Source organism: Bufo gargarizans, chromosome 1, assembly GCF_014858855.1.
Source record: "Bufo gargarizans isolate SCDJY-AF-19 chromosome 1, ASM1485885v1, whole genome shotgun sequence".
NCBI lineage: Eukaryota > Metazoa > Chordata > Amphibia > Anura > Bufonidae > Bufo > Bufo gargarizans.
This window is the reverse complement of record NC_058080.1, coordinates 653,744,923-653,762,534: the sequence shown is the minus strand read 5'-3', so window position 1 is coordinate 653,762,534 and position 17,612 is coordinate 653,744,923. Positions and strand designations below refer to the sequence as shown.

Genomic DNA, 17,612 nt, shown 5'->3' with positions numbered 1-17,612 from the left:
TTCCTGTTAGAGAATAAAATGATAAGATGCTGACTACCTGCAACCACCACTAGAGGGAGCTTAATGTATACTGTGTTATTCTTGTGATCAATGTAAAACAGTATTCAGTAAACTACAGAGCTCCCTCCAGTGGTAGCAGCTAGTGTCTTTGCAATGGATTTGGAGCTCCATATCAGAAGAACAACACAGCATGCATAAAGCTCCCTCTAGTGGTGACTGCAGGTAGTCAGCATTTTATCATGTTATTCTCTAAAAGGAATTTAGAGCTCTGAATCAGAAACATGGAGCTTCAACCACACAGGACATTCATTTTAAGGCTGAAAGGAAAATGGTATATTGTATTATGTATGTTTTTTTGCAGGACCCCCTCTTATTGACAACCACAGTAAACTATTATTTCCAATAAAGTTACAAAATAAACTTCTCGTGATGTATGCAAACCCTCATCACAGACAATATATGGACAGGGACTAAACCTTAACTTTTTCTAGCTAAGTACTTTAATAGCAGGGTCTAATAGGTTCCCTGTCAGTGTAACACTGACAGACAATATATTGCAAGGTTGATGAAAATATAAAACAGTTATGGCTTTTAGAATCAAAAGATGAATAAAACAAATGTGTCTTTAAGGTCCATACTAGGACACATCTGTGAGGGGTTAAAAGGGTCCTGACAACTGTTGTAAGTGGTATGTACCATATTTATCAAGGCTGTCAATGCATCTTAAGTGAATATGGTACCAGGGAGACAGAAAGGATGTTTTTTTGAAGATTTACACAGGGAGCAGGAGGCACAGAAGTTTACATATATAGCGGATTTACTGATCTTCACAGAGCATCCTTTAAGTAGTAGGCCCAGCTGCTTGCAAGTTTTATCAAGGACCTATTAACCCTAGAGAATGCCTGCTACAAACTTTTGCGTTATTGCCTTGGCTCTGATATCAGTCTCAGTTGATGTTTCTTCACAAACTTTGTAGGACAAAAAAAGTTGCTTTATGAAAGTAATTATGGCCACTTTTTGTATGAAGGTCACATTACCATATGAATAAAACACACAAAACGACAGCAGTCCAGATTTAATGCACTCTAAAGCTTTCTCTTTCATAGAAGTCATAAGAGGACATTGCTGTATAAGCATTTGCACTATAGGTTATATCGATATTTTTTACTGTAATTGCCTGCGTGTTTCTCCTAATGCTGAAAAACAATCTCCTGTGCTTATATAGATGAAGCAGAGCTACATTTGTCTTTTACAACATGTCAATCATTGATGGCAGACCTAGAAAACTGCCTGGGCTCTGAGAAAATAATAAAAGCACTTCCACCCACTTTTCCAACCAACCAAATCTGCAGCACAAATTGACAGATCTAAGGTGCCCATATAAGGTGCCCACATCTTCAATAGCCATCTCTCCCCACTCCACCATACACAGACACTGCCGATGGTGGTTTATTAACATGCACAATCCTTCTCTCCCCCGGCATCATCTTTTAGGGGGAGTAGCGGGGACTGGTTCCAGGTCTGGCCGTCAATAACCTATTGTGGATGGGGGTCCTTTTCAAATCTACACTGTAGGTCAGTTTTAGCTGTGAGATTTGCTACAATCATATCCACTTTGCTGGTATTGTAAATACATTCTAGATTTTCTGCATGCAATCCACAGCATATCTACCACGTGTGAACAGCGATGGTCAGTTCGGGCTGCCATCTTTAGTAAGGTAGACTCACCCATCCGGTGATGCACAGGTAAGCCCTTACCTGTGCCGGGAGCCGGTCTGAAATCAAATGCAGTCACCGGGAGCAGGAAGTTCCGAGAACAGCCTGATGAAGGCTCCCGGCGGCTGTTCTCGGAACGGTCTGCTCACGGTGACTGCATTTGATTTCAGACCGGCTCCCAGCACAGATAAGGGCTTACCTGTGCATCGCCGGACGGGTGAGTCTACCTTACTAAAGATGGCAGCCCGTATGTGTTCGCTGGCAAACACTGCGAACTAACCATCACTGCGTGTGAACATACCTTGGCATTGAAAACTGGCTTTAAAGAGGTTGTCCATTATTCTAATGGACTGGTGGGGGTACGACTTCTGTCACCCCCACTGATCAATTGTTTGAAGATGCTGCAGAACTCCAGTGAGTGGCTGCAGCCTCTTCTTAGGACAGTGACGTCACAATCATCCATCATGTGGCTTAGGCGCAGCTCAGCCCATTCAAGTGAATAGGGCCGAGCTGCAATACCAAGTTGCACCATGACCTCCTCAAAAAGCTAATTGCTAGGGGTGCTGGGAGTCAGACCCCAACCAATCCAATATTGATGACCTATCCTGATGATAGGCCATCAATATCTAACTCCTAGAAACCCCTTTAAAATAAACAACTTGTTAAAAATCGATGTGTATTTTAATAAATATGAATTTATTTTTTGGTTATAAGTCTCACATGTGTGCTTTTATACAGGGCATATATTACAACATAGTAAGAAAAGAGACAGGAGAAATGACTCATGGAAGTGATCTCCCTCCTCAAAGTACTGTCAATGTCACCAAAAATGGCCAAACTTGTATTCTGTTTGGAGTCAAGAGAATAATAATCAGATTTAAGAATCAAACTCAGCTGGACCTGAAAAATACAAATTTCAGCCTGTATGACAACGTGGATGTGGTTGATTCGAACTGCAATGAAGAAAATTCCACGTAAGCAAGTATGGATTAATTTTCCATAAATTGTATATATTAAGTAGATCACTGTGTTCATAATTAGTGATGAGCGGCAGGGGTAATATTCAAATTAGCGATATTTCGCGAATATTTTGTAGAATATTCGTCATATATTCGCGATTTTGAGATTATATTGTTGATTGTGAAAATCAGCAATGTATTATTCACATAATGCGCGCAAAATATCGGCGTGGGTCACTTATGCTACATTTTTCAAGCTGGTATCAGTTTCCTGAGACTGGAGAAAATGGTTGGCATGGCAGAACATTAGAATAGATTTATATGCAGATAGAGTGCTCCAATATATTTGCGCTTGCAAATTTTCTGCAATTAATCATGTGCATATTTTGCAATACGTGCAACTTGTATAGTAAGGGGCAGGCAATTTTTCTATTGGTTGCTAGGGATGTTGCTAAGCTGTGACAAAGCCTTCTCATTGGCCCACAAGCTAGAAGAAGGGAGGGATGATCACCTGATGTGTACTGTGTTAAAAAAACAAAATAAATAAATAAATATTCGTCATTACGGATATATAGCACTATATTCTAAATATTCACAAATTCTCGAAGTGCCAATATTCGCGATAAAAATGTGCTTTTTGAATATTCGCACTCAACCCTATTCATAATGTACAACATGCCTGACCACCAGTTTTAAGCCGATTCGGACAGGACCCTTATCATTGTGTATAAAATCAGTCAATATTGACCTAACAATGATCAATATAGTTAACATCTTCCTGACACAGGGCGTACAGGTATGCCCTGATGTCCTGGTACGTAAGGACATAGGGCATACTGGTATGTCCTGTGTATTTCCGATCACTGCCGCGCGGTGGGCAGTAATCGGAACAAGGTGCCTGCTCAAATCATTGAGCAGGCACCTTGGGTCAATGCGTGGGGGGGGTCCCGTGACCCCCCCGTGTTGGCGATCGTTGCAAACCGCAGGTCAATTCAGACCTGCGGTTTACAGCTTTTACATGTTGCGGGCGGCGGCAGTGCCATCGAGTCCCCATGCGGCTGTAGGGGGGACCCGATGGCATGGAAGGCAGCTCGATGCGGGGGCTGGATCTCACAGGCAGGAAGCTGTATGAGTAATACACACTGTGTTACTCATACAGCCAATGCATTACAATACAGAAGTATTGGAAAGCATTGGAAAGGGGATTAGACCACCAAAAATTGAATTCCTAAAGTGGGACAAAAAATAAAGTGAAAAAAAGTTGAAAAAATAAAGTTTTCCCCCCCAAAAATTAAAAGTTTCGAGGAAAAATAAACAAAAACATATTTTTCCACAAATAAAGTAAAAAAAAAAGGTAAAAAATAGGGGACATATTAGGTATCGCCGCATCCATATCGACCAGCTCTATAAACATATCACCTAACCCCTCAGATGAACACTATAAAAAATAAAAACTGTGCTAAGTAAACATTATTTTTTTGTCACCTTACATCACAAAAAGTACAACAGCAAGCATTTAAAAAGGCGTATGCCCACCAAAATAGTAACAATCTAACCGTCACCTCATCTCACAAAAAATGAGCCCCTACCTAAGACAATCACCCAAAAAATAAAAAATGTATGGCTCAGAATATGGAGACACTAAAACATCATTTTTTTTGTTTTAAGAAAGCTGTTATTGGATAAAACTTACATAAATAAATAAAAAAGTATACATATTAGGTATCGCCGTGTCCGTAATAACCTGCTCTATAAAATTATCACATGACCTAACCCCTCAGGTAAACACCATAAAAAAATAAAAATAAATACAAACGGTGTAAAAAAGCAATTTTTTTCACCTTACATCACAAAAAGTGTAATAACAAGCAATCAAAAAGTCATACGCACCTCAAAATAGTGCCAATCAAACTGTCATCTCACCCCGCAAAAATCATACCCTATCCAAGATAATCGCCCAAAAACTGAAAAAACTACGGCTCTCAAACTATGGAGACACTAAAACATTCTTTTTTTTTGTTTCAAAAATGAAATCATTGTGTAAAACTTACATAAATAAAAAAAATAGTATACATATTAGGTATCGCTGCGTCTGTGACAGCCTGGTCTATAAAAATACTACATGATCTAACCTGTCAGATGAATGTTGTAAATAGCAAAAAATGAAAACGGTGCCAAAACAGCTATTTCTTGTTACCTTGCCTCACAAAAAGTGTAATATAGAACAACCAAAAATCATATGTACCGTAAACTAGTACCAACAAAACTGCCACCCTATCCCATAGTTTCTAAATTGGGGTCACTTTTTGGGAGTTTCTACTCTAGGGGTGCATCAGGGGGGCTTCAAATGGTGTCAAAAAAACTGTCCAGCAAAATCTGCCTTCAAAAACCGTATGGTATTCCTTTCCTTCTGCGCCCTGCCATGTTCCCGTACAGAAGTTTTCAACCACATATGGGGTTTTTCTGTAAACTACAGAATCAGAGCCATAAATATTGAGTTTTGTTTGGCTGTTAAGCCTTTGCTTCGTAACTGGAAAAAAATAATTAAAATGGAAAATCTGCCCAAAAAGTGAAATTTTAAAATAGTATTTCTATTTTCCATTAATTCTTGTGCAACACCTAAAGGGTTAACAAAGTTTGTAAAATCTGTTTTGAATACCTTGAGGGGTGTAGTTTCTAAAATGGGGTCACTTTTTTGGAGTTTCTACTCTAGGGGTGCATCAGGGGGGCTTCAAATGGGACATGGTGTAAACAAACCAGTCCAGCAAAATCTGCCTTCCAAAAACCGTATTTCATTCCTTTCCTTCTGTGTCCTGTCGTGTGCCTGTATAGCGGTTTACGACCACATATGGGGTGTTTCTGTAAACTACAGAATCAGAGCCAAAAATATTGAGTTTTGTTTGGCTGTTAACGCTTGCTTTGTAACTGTAAAAAAAAATTGTAAAATGGAATATCTGCCAAAAAAGTGAAATTTTGAAATTGTATCTCTATTTTCCATTAATTCTTGTGGAAGACCTAAAGGGTTAACAAAGTTAGTAAAATCAGTTTTGGATACCTTGAGGGGTGTAGTTTCTAGAATGGGGTCATTGGGTGGTTTTTATTATGTAAGCCTCACAAAGTGACTTCCGACCTGAACTGGTCCTTGAAAAGTGGGTTTTTGAAAATTTCGGAGAAATTTCAAGAATTGCTTCTAAATTTCTAAGCCTTGTAACGACCCCCAAAAATAAAATGTCATTCCCATAATGATCCTAACATGAAGTAGACATATGGGGAATGTAAAGTAATAATTATTTTTGTAGGTATTACTATGTATTATAGAAGTAGAGAAATTGAAACTTGGAAATTTGGAAATTTTTCCAAATTTTTGGCAAATTTTGTATTTTTTATAACTAAAAATGAGTTTTTTATCCATTTTACAAGTGTCATGAAGTACAATATGTGACGAAAAAAACTATCTCAGAATGGCCTGGATAAGGCTACTTTCACACTAGCGTTCGATCGGATCCGTTCTGAACGGATCCGATCATAATAATGCAGACGGAGGCTCCGTTCAGAACGGATCCGTCTGCATTATTTTAGCATATAACAGCTAAGTGTGAAAATAGCCTCGTACGGATCCGTCCAGACTTTCAATGTAAAGTCAATGGGGGACGGATCCGCCTGCAGATTGAGCCATATTGTGGCATCTTCAAACGGATCCGTCCCCATTGACTTACATTGTAAGTCTGGACGGATCCGCACGCCTCCGCACGGCCAGGCGGACACCTGAACGCTGCAAGCAGCGTTCAGCTGTCCGCCTGTCCGTGCAGAGGCGAGCGGAGCGGAGGCTGAACGCCGCCAGACTGATGCAGTCTGAGCGGATCCGCTCCATTCAGACTGCATCAGGGCTGGACGGCTGCGTTCGGGTCCGCTCGTGAGCTCCTTCAAACGGAGCTCACGAGCGGACCGACGAACGCTAGTGTGAAAGTAGCCTAAGTCAAAGCATTTTAAAGTTATCACCACATAAAGTGACACTGGTCAGATTTGCAAAAAATGGCCTGGTCCTTAAGGTGAAAATAAGCCCAGTCCTTAAGGAGTTAAATAATATTATTGAATTATGTCTGACAAGCAAAATCTAATACATTTATTCCCTTAAAGAGCACCTTCAGCAAGACCAATCCATTTAAAGTTTAACCATGCATGCTGCCCTTATAGAGTTGATCCTGCTGATTAAAATTGATTCGGTTGCAACACCCACCCTTAAAAAAAAAAGACTTTAATTATTGACGCAAGTGAGGCCTTTAGTGCACCAAGGGGTGTGGCCAGCACGGGTGTTCCACTGAGGGGCAAGGTCTCACCCATGCACTAACGTCTTAATTTGCATAACAAATAAGTATCTACTACTTAGAATCAAGGGTTAATCATGCGGACAGGTGCTTTTTATAGAGAATCTGTCAGAAGCTCTGCCCGTGTTGAACTGCTGCCAGAACTAGTTGGGGGCTAGGGAGAGCATGACAAAGATACATTTTGTGGAGTTTTCTCATCAGAAGTAGTGTGAGTCTGAAGTTTTATTCTGCCAAATTCTCCGCCTACAAGTTCACTAGGTGGAGATTTTCTGTAAAGTATTGTTTGCATGGAGCTGCTTCACAGCCCCTCTTCCCTGCTCTAAGTAACAGATGTACTGGTCTCCTGATTGGATACTATATTTGTCACTCAGAACAGAGGGTTGGGGCTGTGCTGAAGCTCAGTGCAGAGAGCACTTTAAAGTGACGCCTTCTCCTGGGCACTTGTAGGAGCAGAGCCTTGCAGAATAAAACTTCATATACACACTACTGATGATGTAAAAAGCTCCAACAAAGGTATGTTTCTTATGCTTTTCCAAACCCCAACCTAGTGCTGTTTATCATGATCAGAACTGCTGATAGACACCCTAGATATCATTTTTCTAACCTGTTCACCATGACATGCTTCCCTGGAGGAGCTGCTTAGACAAGATGTGTGGGAGGAGCAGCTGTAAAGGAAAGTAAAAATCCCAGCATGCATTGCAGCAAGCATCTTGAGGGGAGCATTCACATGACATCTCCGCCCACCTCTGTTCCCATAGAGACAAGAGCCCCTCAGACATTATCAAAAACTCAGTCATCAGTAAATAACTGCTGTACAGACATAGTAAAAGACGGAATACCCCAGTCCCAGCAGTAAGCTGTACAGACATAGTAAAAGACGGAATACCCCAGTCCCAGCAGTAAGCTGTACAGACATAGTAAAAGACGGAATACCCCAGTCCCAGCAGTAAGCTGTACAGACATAGTAAAAGACGGAATACCCCAGTCCCAGCAGTAAGCTGTACAGACATAGCAATAGAAGAATCGCCCCAGTCCCAGCAGTAAGCTGTACAGACATAGCAATAGGAGGAACGCCCCAGTCCGAGCAGTAAGCTGTACCGACATAGCAATAGAAAGAATGCCCCAGTCCCAGCAGTAAGCTGTACAGACATAGCAATAGAAGGAACACCCCAGTCCCAGCAGGTTAGAAAAATGATATCTAGGGTGTCTATCAGCAGTTCTGATCATGCTAAACAGCACTAGGTTGGGGTTTGGAAAAGCATAAGAAACATACCTTTGTTGGAGCTTTTTACATCATCAGTAGTGTGTATATGAAGTTTTATTCTGCAAGGCTCTGCTCCTACAAGTGCCCAGGAGAGGGCTTCACTTTAAAGTGCTCTCTGCACTGTACAGACATAGCAATTGAAAGAATGCCCCAGTCCCAGCAGTAAGCTGTACAGACATAGCAATAGAAGGAACACCCCAGTCCCAGCAGTAAAGAGAGGTCACTACCCGTCCCACACATATGTTTCTCTTTAGATGGACGGACTGCTGGAGGATGGGGATCAAAAGCGGGGAAGGGGGGGGGGGGGGCGACAAACCTTTGTTGCACAAGAACTCTGATGAATAAATGTGTACAAATCGATCTGCTGACAGAGGAGCATCCAGTCGATCATCACATAACTTACTCCCAGCTGACAGCCTAGAAATCATCTATGAATATATGACCCTTCACCTGGGGAAAAAGGGGGAACGAGTGTAGTCAGACATCTCTATAGACAATGTACAGGGGGTCACACATCTTTATATACTGTGTGCAGGGGGTCACGGATCTCTATATACCAGAAATCGCCAACCTGCGGCTCTCTAGCTGTGGTAAAACTACAACTCCCACCATGCCCTGTTGTAGACTGATAGCTGTAGGCAGTCTGGACATGATGGGAGTTGTAGTTTTGCAACAGCTGGAGAGCCGCATGTTGGCCATCCCTGCTATATACAGTGGTGGGGGTCACACATCAGTATATACAGTATACAGTGATGGGGGGGGTCACACATCAGTATATGCAGTAGACAGTGATGGGGTCACACATCAGTATATGCAGTATACAGTGATGGGGTCACACATCAGTATATGCAGTATACAGTGATGGGTCACACATCAGTATATGCAGTATACAGTGATGGGTCACACATCAGTATATACAGTATACAGTTATGGGGTCACACATCAGTATATGCAGTATACAGTGGTGGGGGTCACACATCAGTATATACAGTATACAGTGATGGGGGGGTCACACATCAGTATATGCAGTAGACAGTGATGGGGTCACACATCAGTATATGCAGTATACAGTGATGGGTCACACATCAGTATATACAGTATACAGTTATGGGGTCACACATCAGTATATGCAGTATACAGTGATGGGGTCACACATCAGTATATACAGTATACAGTGTTGGGGGTCACACATCAGTTTATACAGTATACAGTGGTGGGGGTCACACATCAGTATATGCAGTATACAGTGATGGGGTCACACATCAGTATATACAGTATACAGTGTTGGGGGTCACACATCAGTTTATACAGTATACAGTGGTGGGGGTCACACATCAGTATATGCAGTATACAGTGATGGGGTCACACATCAGTATATGCAGTATACAGTGATGGGGTCACACATCAGTATATGCAGTATACAGTGATGGGGTCACACATCAGTATATGCAGTATACAGTGATGGGGTCACACATCAGTATATGCAGTATACAGTGATGGGGTCACACATCAGTATATGCAGTATACAGTGATGGGGGTCACACAACAGTATATACAGTATACAGTGATGGGGTCACACATCAGTATATACAGTATAAAGTGGTGGGGGTCACACATCAGTATATACAGTATAAGGGTCCATTTACACGTCCGCAATTTTGTTTCGCATTTTGCGGAACGGAATTGCGGACCCATTCATTCCTATGGGGTAGCACGATGTGCTGCCCGGACACGGAATTGCGGACCCGCACTTCCGGGTCCGCAATTCCATTCTTCCCGAAAAAAATAGAACATGTCCTTTTCTTGTCCGCAATGAGAAGAAGAGGAAAGAGAATATCTACATCAGAGAAGAGAAGTCACTGAATGTAAGAATTGCATATGGGGCCGCTGTATTACCCTGCATGTTCTGTAGCGCTGTATGTAATGTTTTCCAAGCATGTCTTTAAAGGGGTTGTCTGCTTTCTCTGCTCTGTTTTCCTGCTCATGACTGCAAATGCTAGGGCGAGCAGGTGAACAGAACAGAGAAAGCAGCTCTCATATGAGCGCTGCCCTCTTTTCAAATTACTGATCATCGGGGGTGCCGGAGAACCCCGGCTGATCTGATATTGATGACCTATCCTGAGGATAGATCATCAGTAGTAAAAAGAGGACAACCCCTTTAACATTTCAATATTTGCTTTGGGCAGCAGAAAAGCTAGGTGCACCAGTGCTGAGGGAAGGGGGGGGGGGGAGGGGTGTCCTTGCACCAGGGCCCATGAGCCTCTAGCTATGCCCCTGCTCTCAGTACAGGAGATACAAAGAGGGCTGAGTGTGCAGACAGTGAGCTCCTATCAGCCCTCACAGCTTCTCCTCAGTCTCCCTTCCTTCTGCAAAAGTTCCTTTATCTCAGCTTTTAGGAATCCTCCTGCTAAGCCACTCCAGCCCGGCACAGCCAGGAGAGGCAGAAGGCACCTCTGATACAAGAATGGTGCTTCTAGGACCCAGACAGCAGCACTCCTTCAGGCATGGACCAGATAGCTCCTCCAAGGCAGAAGCAGGGATGGACAAGGGAGGCAGCTGTGAGAGCAGGACAGGAGGGGGCGCGGTGAGAGCAGGACAGGAGGGGGCGCGGTGAGAGCAGTACAGGAGGGGGCGCGGTGAGAGCAGGACAGGAGGGGGCGCGGTGAGAGCAGGACAGGAGGGGGCGCGGTGAGAGCAGGACAGGAGGGGGCGCGGTGAGAGCAGGACAGGAGGGGCGCGGTGAGAGCAGGACAGGAGGGGGCGCGGTGAGAGCAGGACAGGAGGGGGCGCGGTGAGAGCAGGACAGGAGGGGCGCGGTGAGAGCAGGACAGGAGGGGGCGCGGTGAGAGCAGGACAGGAGGGGGCGCGGTGAGAGCAGGACAGGAGGGGGCGCGGTGAGAGCAGGACAGGAGGGGGCGCGGTGAGAGCAGGACAGGAGGGGCGCGGTGAGAGCAGGACAGGAGGGGGCGCGGTGAGAGCAGGACAGGAGGGGGCGCGGTGAGAGTAGGACAGGAGGGGGCCCGGTGAGAGCAGGACAGGAGGGGGCGCGGTGAGAGCAGGACAGGAGGGGGCGCGGTGAGAGCAGGACAGGAGGGGGCGCGGTGAGAGCAGGACAGGAGGGGGCGCGGTGAGAGCAGGACAGGAGGGGGCGCGGTGAGAGCAGGACAGGAGGGGGCGCGGTGAGAGCAGGACAGGAGGGGGCGCGGTGAGAGCAGGACAGGAGGGGGCGCGGTGAGAGCAGGACAGGAGGGGGCCGCGGTGAGAGCAGGACAGGAGGGGGCGCGGTGAGAGCAGGACAGGAGGGGGCGCGGTGAGAGCAGGACAGGAGGGGGCGTGGCTTCCAATAGCAAGGAAATCAGGCAGATCGGCTTAAGAAGATATATTAGTAAGTGCATTATTTCCCTACTTTCTTTGCGGTTTTATTAAGTGCTAACAGAGTGGTCAACCCCTTTAACTGTAGAAAGCTGCACACATGTTTCTCCTGTCCTGATAGATTGCTACAGTGTGGAAGAGGAGGTATAATAAACTGTCAGCATGGAGTCCAAGATATTTATCTCCTAGAGAACTTCTCAGACTGGAAGCATTATAACAATCAGCTACATCAGGGATGCTCAACCTGCGGCCCTCCAGCTGTTGTCAAACTACATCTCCCACCATGACCTGCTGTTAGACGATAGCTGTAGGCTGTACGAGCATGCTGGGAGTTGTAGTTTTGCAACACCTGGAGGGCCGCAGGTTAAGCATCCCTGAGCTACATGAAATATTAGGTTTCTACAGGTTTCAGCCAGTAGATGTAAATACAAATGTTCTACTTTACTGACAAACTAGGTTCTGATTCTCCTTTTAGAGGAAGAAATTATTTAGGGGGAGAAATTATTTAGGGCAAAACTTACTGGGAAAAAATATGCAAAATAGTGCTCCTCTCTAGTGCCACGTATAGATGTCAGCAATCCCCTGGTGTCAAAAAGTCATTTTTTTTTTTGCACAGGCGCCATTTGTGCAAAAATTGTGCCTTTTTATGGGTTTTATACTATACTTGCTACTTTTTTTTTGAAAAGGGGGTGGACAAACTAACCTTCACTAGGAATTCTATGTCTTCCACCTTCTTGTTAGAGATGTTAACTCACTTTGACACCTCATCCACATCTCTATACTGCTAAAACTTCTTATTGGCTCTTTGTGGTAAATTTGCTTTCCACTAGGGAGGAGAGGCCCACTTGTATTCATCCACTGGGCTTAAAGAGAAAAACCAGTGCATAAGGCAGAAAATCTTCCTCTCCCAGGAGAACAACCAAGTACAGCATTGTTTTAGATGAAACTAGTAATTGTGGCCGGGGCTATGCGTGAAAGAACCTACCCCCTCATTCACCCACAACAGAACTAGCGGTCTGAGTTGTGCCATAACCGCTTCCGTCGAGAGTACACCTGAAAGAGGGCATACCCTGTAGGAGAGTAAAAGAAAAGGGCGGGCTGGGAGGGGAACACCGCTGCCATCCGTCCCCTGTGGTGAGAGGTGCGTGTCAGATATAGGACAGGGCACCCCTCCCACAAATTCAGCCCAATGAATCGGCCTTGATACTTGTGGCCGGGGCTATGCGTGAAAGAACCTACTCCCTTATTCACCCACAACAGAACTAGCGGTCTGAGTTGTGCCATAACCACTTCCGTCGAGAGTACACCTGAAAGAGGCCAAATACCCAGCATGAAATACAAAACGTGTTTATTGACATATTACAACGCCAAACTCTGAAAGGCACATGAAATTTCACTAACAGGGTTTGGAACATATCGGCTGTAACAAGACGAGCGCCACCGGCCCAACTTACGGATAATGTGTGCTGGCACTTGATTCCTGGAAGTGGCCGAGGCTGCCCCTATCCTGAACGAATGTCCTGACACCGTGAGGGGGTCTAAACCTAAATTTACCGCCAGTATACGTGCATGCGCTATGAATTGAGAGGTGGACAATGCTGCTGCCCCGAAGGGTAACAGAGGGGTGTTAGTGCCGCGATCGGCCAGTGCCCCTGACAATTCCTGCAAGACGTGGACCGGACACCATTTGTGTGACGTGGGGAAGAATTTGATCTGGGTAGGGGGGCCTGACTGGGAGGTCTTGGTTACAGGTAAAGACAAGACAAAGCCCTCTGGGCTGGGGACCAACTGCCGACGGGCTAGGAATGGGCCACTAAGTGACAATGAGGTGAACTCTCCTGGCCTCATGAAGCCGTAAAAGGCCAAATAGATGGCAGCTTTGAGTACCAAGCTTTGTAGAACCCCGAAAGGGCTTAAATCTAACAAATCAGACATGCCTCTGAACACTGGGCCGGAAATGGGCTGTCTACGGGAGCTGACACCTGGGGTACTGTTCTCTAAACCTTTCAACGTGGCCTTGACCACGTGACTGGAAAACAACGATGTTCTCTCTGGATGGGAGAGGGACAAATGATGTTGGACCCCTGACAGGTAAGTTCTGACGGTGCCATGTGAAAGGTGCATGTGCCCATGACAGTACCCGATGAACGACAGTATGAAGTCAATATGATCAAGACCGCCTCGGGCGTGTTCCTGCTGGAATTTGCAGTACAACCGCCATCCGGTGTTGTACGCCCTGGTGGTATTTGCCGAGAGCGACCTGGCAAACAGCCCATGGGCCGTAGCTAAGTATTTGTTCAACTGAGAATGAGCGCGGCAGGACGAGGAGGCGGGGTTCTTGATGTATCGGCTTCGGGGCAAACCTGAGAAAACAAAGAGTAATTCCGCTTAGCTAGGGCGTCAACTGCTACTACCTGCGCATCATGTATGAGGGAGCCACAGAACAAGAAATTGTGTAGGAGCGACAACTGTACCAGACGCCTCATCAAGGACATGGCCAGTTGAGACCTGGATTTGCCACTGTCAAGGATGTCCATGGTGGAGGAGCTATCAGAGACAAAGATCACGGTACGGCCTGTCCAATGGTTACCCCAAACATGAGCTGCCGCCACCACGGGATACAAGTCCCTTGCCTCCGTTGACTGGGAAATTCCTGTGGCCTGGCACATCTCCCCCGGCCATGCCCCGTTCAGCCAATGGGGGCCAAAAATAGCAGCGAAACCAGTGCTCACCCTGCTGCTGGAGAATATGACGGGGGAGTTGTGTGAGACCGCCGGAACAAACATGGACACGCCATTCCAATGACTCAAAAAGTGGTCCCACATGCTTAAATCCGCTAGCGCCTGACTGTCCAGGAACACTGGACTATCCTGACAGGGGGCTGCTGAGAGGAGTGGTAACAACCTAGCTACGAAAGACCTACCCTGAGGAATAAAGCGCATCGCAAAATTTAACATGCCTAACAACGATTGCAGTTCCACTCTACCAGTGACGAAACTGTGAATGACTTCCTGGACCCTGACCAACTTGTCTTCCGGCAACCTAGCTGACATGCTCTCTGTGTCCAACACAATGCCCAGGAAGGTGATGGTGGTAGCAGGACCATCCACTTTTTTGGGGGAAACGGGGATCCTTAATTGAGCGAAGCACGCTAAGAGGCTCTGGAGATCACGCCGCGAGCCCTGTGGAGATTCGATCAGCAAAAGGTCGTCCAAGTAATGTATAACATGTTTGCAACAAAACCTGTTCTCGAGGATCCAATGCAAGGCTTTTGCCAGCTGATCGAAAATCCAAGGGCTGCTACGGGATCCGAAAGTCAACTTTGTGGCGAAATAATAAAGGGAATTCCACTTGATCCCGTGCCACCGCCAAAGTGGCCTGATCGGGATCAATTTGAAAAGCGTCTGATATGTCCGCTTTGGACAGAATCGCCCCGGGGCCTGTAGCAAGGATAAGTGCAATAGCCTGATCGATGGAGGCGTATACCATGCTGACCTCCTCAGCTGGAATGAGTGAATTCAGACTGGGTGTAGGTAACCCGTGAGGCGCTGACAGATCGAAAATCAATCTTTCTTTGTGGCTGAATTTTCCCGTGACCACCCCTATGGGGCTGACCCTCCAGCGTTCGAATGGGGATGTTGAAAAGGGGCCGATGATGTAACCCTTGTCTAACTCCAACTGAAGGAGTCTATCTATGGACCCGGGGTTGTGTAATGCGGACTGTAGGTTCCTACACTCGTGGATGTCATCCGGTAACGCCACAAGACCTGTGTGGAAACCACTAGTAAAACCTGACACAAGAAAGTCGCGAAAAGAAGCTTCCTCATGCCCCTGCAAGTAAAATTCCAGGAGGTCTACATTCACCACGCTCATGCAATGTTTATCCGTTTTTAATGAGCAGGCAACCTTCGGGTGGGCTCGGAAACAGTTGACGCAAATGTGCAACAGACGGCATTGACTATAATTGCAAGCAGAAAAATTATAGTTGTTGCAGATTTGCGACCTGCCCAGGTACTTGATTGGACGGCCGAGTTTGTCTACAGCAGAATTCTGCTGGACAACAGCCGATGGACCTGGGATAGAAGGAGAAGGATTGGACCTCGGGGCATTCGCGGCATTATGACACCATTCCCCTGTGTGATAGATAGACTGGCACGACGAACATGCCAGGGCTTTTAGCCCAGCGAAGTTCCTACAGAATATCTCTGTGTCAATATTGGCCCAGTTGGTGGTAAACTGGAACTGACTGAGCGCTGCTGCCGCCTTCGCGGAAAATGAGCAATGGTAGTCATAAAACCCGAAGCCTCCGTATTTGTAGCCCAACTCAGTGACCCTGAACAGATACAGGTCCAACTCTTCTCTCCTATCCGGTCGCACCGAACAGATGATATCTCGGTAGAGACTAAAGGCAAGTACAAACTCTGGAATCGTCAACTTCCTACTAAGCCTGAGATCGCGCCCCTTCAGGAAGACAGAAACATCGCCGCACGCAATGACCCTATTGTCCGATAGGTCACGAGTGGCAATTAACAGGGAGGCTAGGTTCACGTCTCTGCCATCGAGGATGTCCTTTTTGATATTTGCCGGGATGAAATGGGCTGGAGTGACATTGGGCACTGTAACAAAGTTACCTGAGGTACTAGCAACAGGTGCCGTTGTGACTGGTAACAGAGTAGCGGGTGAAGATAAGCCAGCGACCCTAGACTCCACTGACTCCAACCTGGATTGTACACCAGACACGGAGGAGGTCAGACTATTCAGCAAGACGTGGAGCTGAGTCAAGGAGGTCTGAACCGTGGCCATGGAGACTTCTTGCTGGCTAGGTTCTGCAGGGGTGGACACCAGTAGCCGATACAATTCCGCCTTTCGGGCAGCGGCTGGGAAAGGAATGCCTCTCTTGGTTAGTTCGGACATGAGTTTGGGCACAGTCCAATTGCGCAGAGACGGAATACTGCCGGATTCCGATGCCCTGGAACCCAAGTCTTCGCCTGAAGCATCCACGATATCTGACACGTGAGACATGACCAGACTGTCAAAACAAGCAAAATGACGGAACGTCACTATCACAGTCTAGCGACTAGTTGACTAACACCCGTGAATTGACACCACCACCGCCACTGCAGAAACAGTCATGCCAGAAAGGTAGCTGACCCTGGTGACCACCTGACAGCTGAGGCACGGTGAAAAAGGAGACGTGTGACAGTGGAAAAAATGAGTGAAGCCAAAGAAAGAGGACCTTACCGAAACGGGACACGATGCCGATATGAGAAGAACAAGGAATCAACCGTGGAATAGACCTGTCCACACGAATTAAACAGAATAAGTTTTTTTTTTTTTTCTCACTACAACCGCTTGCGCCTGCGTTCAAGTGGCCCGAAGCTGAGCAACGAGACACGAGTGTCAGATTTGCCAAGACCTGCCTGGCGAGTGACCCCCCAGGTGTCCAGCCATCCGTGAGCTGTACCCCTACGTGCATGCGCTATTGAATAAGCAGGGCATCACCGTGGGGTCTCGCGGAGTCGGCTGAATGGCTGACGGGCCCATGCCAAGGCGGCTATCTATGCAGCAAAAGCAAATTGCGACAAGTGCATGAAGACAGGCAAATGAGAAATCCTGCCAATCTGAAACAGAAAATGAAATAAAATGCCATGCAATGTGAAGGGTCTTGCCCCCCCACATGTAACATTGCCAAGCTGAACGACACATGCACAGCTTGGATTTTCCAGACTGATGTGAACAGTTGTCAGCACATCACACTAGCTAGGTGACTGAAACTTCTCATGCTTGTATCCATGTGGAGCATCCAGCTCCATGATATCAGAGTATATGGCGTAGAAATTCTGGTTAGGAATAAACCTTATATTTCCAAGCAATTCTGCATTCCTCTGTAATCCCTGAGAACACAATGCATACATAGAGTACGTTCATAGCCGTAACAATTCCCCCCCCCCTTCCTTGGCCCCTTGCAAGTCTCCC

General features: G+C 46.0%; 1 protein-coding gene across 1 annotated transcript in view; it reads left to right on the top strand.

The window, feature by feature from the left end:
- LOC122935705 (V-type proton ATPase subunit S1-like protein) overlaps positions 1-17,612 on the top strand; it is a 93,991-nt gene that overhangs the window by 30,377 nt on the left and 46,002 nt on the right. The window contains exon 4 of the mRNA XM_044291555.1: positions 2,455-2,690. Coding sequence (XP_044147490.1) covers positions 2,455-2,690 — 236 coding nt within the window. The remainder of the gene's footprint in view (positions 1-2,454; positions 2,691-17,612) is intronic.